The sequence below is a fragment of the Trachemys scripta genome, chromosome 8 (genome assembly GCF_013100865.1).
Source record: "Trachemys scripta elegans isolate TJP31775 chromosome 8, CAS_Tse_1.0, whole genome shotgun sequence".
Classification (NCBI taxonomy): domain Eukaryota; kingdom Metazoa; phylum Chordata; order Testudines; family Emydidae; genus Trachemys; species Trachemys scripta.
The window spans coordinates 10,259,578-10,265,602 of NC_048305.1; the positions used below are offsets into that span (position 1 = coordinate 10,259,578).

The 6,025-nt window shown below is 40.3% G+C and overlaps 1 protein-coding gene across 7 annotated transcripts in view; it reads left to right on the top strand.

Annotated features, from left to right (window-relative positions):
- Positions 1-4,785: 4,785 nt before the first annotated feature.
- The window catches only part of TRPC7 (transient receptor potential cation channel subfamily C member 7), a 118,408-nt gene continuing 117,168 nt past the window's right edge, over positions 4,786-6,025 (top strand). For all 7 annotated transcript variants that reach the window (XM_034780438.1, XM_034780437.1, XM_034780439.1 and 4 more), the window contains exon 1: positions 4,786-5,538. In XM_034780438.1, coding sequence (XP_034636329.1) covers positions 4,786-5,538 — 753 coding nt within the window. The remainder of the gene's footprint in view (positions 5,539-6,025) is intronic.

Genomic DNA, 6,025 nt, shown 5'->3' on the forward strand with positions numbered 1-6,025 from the left:
ATTGGGGTCCTGATTTTGATAAAACCCCATAGCCCAAGATTTTAAAAAGTGACTAATGATTTTGGATGTGTGGGAGATTGGGTGCCTTATATGATATTTCTTTCAAGGGGGCTGATTTTCACCCCAAATCACTAGTCAGTTTAAAATATCTTGGCCATTGATGCCAATGGTATTTTGTTTGCATAAGGACTACACAATGTGGCATTCAGTACAGTATATATGCTCCAACATATATGGCAAACGCTATGTTCGCACCCTAGCAATAATTTGGTCCTCTGCAATGCAACAGTGATGCAAACATACATCAACCAATTGCCTTCAGGGTGAACTTCACCCCTGCATTCCATGAGAAACCTGGGGTAGTTCATTTTTTGTAAGAAGTAATGGATAACAGAAGCTGCCTCTCTGCTCAAACCAATGGGCAGGCTGCAGGGATGCCATATACCCTTTCCTTGGCTATTTTTTCAGGGGTGATCCAGAAGCCTACACCTTAATGAATAAGGATTTAGGGGTTCCTCCCCTGGCTTCCCAACACCACTAGGCTGGACTATTTGGCCTAGGTGTCAAACATCCCTTCACCCAGCACAAGGGCCATGGGTGCTGCACTATGTCTGCTCCCCATTTTTACCCCCTTGCCACCAGCAGCAGCCGTACCACAGGTCTTACATGAATGGCCTTGTCTACGTGGATGAAGGTACTTTACCCTAATGGATACATTTTTCCAAAGGGATGAAGGCCGACTTCCATTTTTTACCCATACAGTTTGTAACTGCAAAACCAGTGCTGGAATTTTTGCAACCAGTTCAATGATGTAAGATGCAAACCTCAGTAGAAGCATCTCTAATCACCTGGATTGTACCTAAAATCTGGCAATTAGAGGTCTGAGTATTCAGAATTGTGGTTTAAATATAATTGCAGGTGCAGATTTAGTTTCTGCTCAGCACACCCACAAAAGGGAGGCAGCCTATTTGAAAGTTTGAACTTGAATGACCTTTTATCTTATTCATACCCTGGGAAGGAATACTCCTTGCTACTTCCCTGGCATGCTGCTTTGCTGGTTAACGCTGGAAAAATTGCTATTTATTAAAACTAACATCCCAAATAATACTTAGGCTGTATATTCAGTAAATAGAAAGTAACTGAAAATGGACTCCATTGAAATTTTTATCTTAGTCAAGTTTCTGCTCGATTCATGTTTCCTCTCTGGGATGATGGTGAAATTTTTTTTTAAATGTTTTTGTTAATGGAGATAAACCTGATATAAGAAAGCTAATAATATGGGGCAGGTTGGAAGTTGGAATACTGGAGTAGTATATGAAGCATTAGCAGACAAGATGGAGAACTTGTATACTTAAAATTCAGTCTGTGCTTCCTTAAAAGTATAATTTATCCCCACACACTTTCTAATACAGTACTATGCCTTGATTCTGCTAAGAAATATGTTGTCCCCCTTTTTTCCCTTTTCTTTTGAATAAATTAAACATACAAAATTCTGCAAATATTTTGGCAAAGAGCTTTTTTTGTCTTCTTTTCATTGCAGTCATTTCTTTATTGATTCACATCTGTAGAGTCTCATTTCCTTAATTTTTGTTCATCATTACAATGTTTTGAGTAGCAACATTTTAGTTTGTGTTTTAATAGAACACAATAGTGCATCAATTGTATAGAGACAGAGGGTGAACATTTTAAATAGGCCTATGGGAGTTTTAATGGGATTTTAGTGCCTATCTTTCCTGAATCCCTCTGAAAATAGCCGAAATCATTGCAGGAAAAGAAAAATAGCGAGTAAGGGGCTGATCCTGCAGTTCTTCACTCCCGTTACATCCCCATCTTGAATTTAATTTTTGCTTAAACAAGGATTACAGGATGAAGCTGTAGAGCATAAAAGGTGCTTCTGAAAATGTCACCCAAGAAACGTAGACTCCTAAATTCCATTTTCAAAAATTATTTGGGCACTTAATCAAAGATCTTTAAAGGTATTTAGGTGCCAAATTCCCACTGATATTTGGAGTTAGGAGCATGAATACCTTTAAGGATCTGGGCTGTAGGATCTTGTCTCATTGAAAGTTAATGGGAGTTAGGTACCAAGGATCTTTTGAAAATCCTATTAGTGTCTTTGGCATCTTTACACGACTAAATAGCTCTAAAAATCTGCCCCTAAGTCATTTTTGAAAATAGGTGCGTCTGAAAATTTTGCTCCAAATCTAAATTCCAAATGCCACTCCTATGTTTGCAAGTGTATTCCCACGGTGTAACAATGGGGGAGCTGAACGTATGTGTCCATACAGAGGGTACAGAATGGCATAGGTACGAGCTCTGTACAAGCCCCAAGTGTAGCAGCAGAAAGGAAGTGGGTGACAGGAAGGACGGAGGCTGGAGTAGGCTACAGCATTAGGAACTACAGGTGCTCTGTGGGTGAGAATTCTTCTTACTCCCAGCACCAACCCCAGCTAACCCAGTCCAACTGCTGGGTAAAGGACTTTAGCCTAAGCAAGCATCCCTATGTCAACATATAGAGTGAAACCCCCTAGTGCTTTAGTGACAAATCCCACAAAGTGCCAAGGGCTCTCAACTCCTAAGGACTACCAGCGACATTGTGGGTGGTCAACATCTTGCAGCAGCAGGCCTGAACTCAGGCAGAAGTCCCCCTGGAGTCAGGATTTGGCCCAAGGTTTGCCTTTCCACAGAAGATTTCTTTCCAATGACATGGAATGTCAAAGCATGCATTCCTAGAAAAACACAATATTTTAATTGCAATCTCCGAGTTTGATCACTAGCTGTCTCAATAACATATGCAAATGCAGCCATTTAAATGCAGAGCACCTTCAAACAAAAATGTTAAGATACCTGCAATCAAGTTACAATTACACTTTTTAAAGAGAACATATTACACAAGCTCAGTATGTATGATTAGTTTGAAAACTGTCTGTACAACTGGTGCAGAACAAGGCACCATGCAGAATCATGTGGCATAGATATGGCTGAATTTCCAAGATCTTCTGTTATTAAATATATATCTCTTTGCATTGTCACTACTCCATCATAATTCAGTGCTCAGGTCAAACATCGTCACTAGCTTTTAAAATGTGAAGTGATAGCTGAGTTTTTCTTATGAAAATATTCAAAGATAAGGGAATAATTTTCTGTTTGTCTCACTATATGTAAAAAGATGATAAAGTAAGGCAGCTGAAATACTAATCTTCAGTGATCATGAACAAGATTGGGGCCATAACTCATCATAGGTGAAGGCTTCCATGAGTTATATTGCTTTCACCATAAATGTCATTTGTTCTGCTCATCCTTCTCTACAATATTTTAACATGCTTAATTTTTTATATTAGTTATGTTTTGGTGGGAAGTTTTATTTGCATAGTATTCTGCTTCTGCACTAACCATTCTTACTGTTGATGTTAGAATGGAGTGGAAAACCAGGGTCTACTTTTAATCAGAGACAGTGAGAAAAAGCAACGTTATTGTCCATCATTTTGGTGAGTTACATATATATTATACGTATGTAAGTAATTCTTGACCAAACCCTAACCTCCTTTCTCAGGCGCTGGGGCCTTTGTATAGAGCCTTAGATTCGCTTTTCCAGTGTCTGGGGTGAAAAGAAGAGGACAAGAAAGACTGTAGAGCAGCAGTTAGATAAGTTCATGGAGGATGGATCCATCAATGGTTATTAGCCAAGATGGTCAGTGATACAGCCCCATGCTCTGGGTGTCCCTAAACCTCTGACTGCCAGAATCTGGGTCTGGACGACAGGGGTTGGATCACGTGTTAAAGTGCCTTGTTCTGTTCACTCCCTCTGAAGCAACTGGCACCGGCCACTGTTGGAAGACAGGATAATGGGCTAGATGGACCATTGCTCTGACCCATATGGCCATTCTTATGTTCTTGCTTTCTTTCTACCCATAGAATAACTACACCTCTACCCCGATATAACGCTGTCCTCAGGAGCCAAAAAATCTTACCGCGTTATAGGTGAAACGGTGTTATATCGAACTTGCTTTGATCCGCCGGAGTGTGCAGCCCCGCCCCCCTGGAGTGCTGCTTTACCACGTTATATCCGAATTCGTGTTATATCAGGTCACTTTATATCAGGGTAGAGGTGTAATTGTTCTCATTTGTGGATTGGGAAATGACATCAGGACCGATTGTTTGTTTGTTTTTTAGAAAAAGTAACAAAAAAAAGAAAAAAAGCCCACAGAACAATAATAATTAAAAGAATATATAGGCCATTTTTTTTTAAATATAGGAGAATAGATAATGGGCCAGCTCCTGCTAATACTGCTTCTAGCATTCCAAACCTCTGCCCTGCTTCCAACAGTACCGTTTAAAAATGATAACAAAATCAACCTGACAAATTTCCTGCCATGAAAATGTTTCTTCTTTTTTTCTGAATGTGAAACTACTCCACACCAAACAAACAATTACAGAGAATCCATATGCTGGGTGAGCAATATTCAGCCCTAGATCACTGACTGGCATGAAGGATGAATAGTGTGTTGCCAACAGAGCATCACCACTTGTTTCATCTGCTTGTTACATATTGGGGAACATTTTCAAAAGAGCCTAGGTAACTTAGGAGTCTAACTTTTTGGCACTTATTCAGTAATTTATCCAGCATGTATCCTAAACCATTTTAAACCATGTTAAATACAGGTCTTATAACAACAGAACATTTTCAATATTATTTTCAGGTTACCTCAGATTAAAAATGGCTGAGAGGATAATCAAGCTTCCTTCCTGTCTTTGTGCAGGTTGGGAAACAGCAACGCTAACAACATGCATCGAAGGCACACAACCCTTCGGGAGAAAGGCCGGAGACAGGCTATCCGAGGCCCAGCCTACATGTTTAACGAAAAGGGCACCAGCCTGACCGTGGAGGAAGAACGCTTCCTGGATTCTGCGGAATATGGCAACATCCCCGTGGTGCGGAAAATGCTGGAGGAGTCCAAAACCTTGAACTTTAATTGCGTTGATTACATGGGACAAAATGCCTTGCAGCTAGCGGTGGGGAATGAGCATTTGGAAGTGACTGAACTCCTTCTGAAAAAGGAGAATCTGGCTCGAGTTGGAGATGCGCTGCTGTTGGCCATCAGTAAGGGATACGTGCGCATTGTGGAAGCAATATTGAACCATCCAGCCTTTGCACAAGGGCAGCGTCTCACACTAAGCCCCCTTGAGCAGGAACTACGCGATGATGATTTTTATGCGTATGATGAAGATGGAACTCGGTTTTCTCATGACATCACCCCCATAATACTCGCTGCTCATTGCCAAGAGTATGAAATTGTTCATATCTTGCTTCTGAAAGGGGCACGGATAGAAAGGCCCCATGACTACTTCTGCAAGTGCAATGAATGTGCCGAGAAGCAGAGGAAAGATTCCTTCAGTCACTCTCGATCGAGAATGAATGCCTACAAAGGATTAGCAAGTGCCGCTTATTTGTCTCTTTCTAGTGAAGACCCCGTTCTTACTGCTTTAGAACTAAGCAATGAATTGGCAAGACTAGCCAACATTGAAACTGAATTTAAGGTAATTCAACCTAAAAGGTTTTCCTTCAGCTAAATGTGTTAATAGTGGCATATATTTTCCATGTGAAAGAGTGTTGGTCAGAAAATCAGGGCTCAGAAAGAACATCCTGAAAATTCAAAGCAAGGAATCAAATTCTAGGTCAGCCTCAGATTAAGGGAAATCTTGGTCAGAATTTAGGTTCAATTAGAGCTTCCATCAGAAATGTGAAATATGATACATGCTTTTCAGGAGAAAAAAATGCTTCCAGTTCTCCTACCATTATAAGAAAAACCTCAGATTGAGATTTTTTCCCCCATTTCTAGAAGTGACAATCCACTAGAATCTAATAAATGCTATTTTACTCTGAAAGCCAGGCATTAAAGTTCAAGTATTTACATATTAGATGATTTACTATGTTAGAGAGGGTCTTGTGGCACCTTTGAGACTAACAGAAGTACTGGGAGCATAAGCTTTCGTGGGTAAGAACCTCACTTCTTCAGATGCAAGA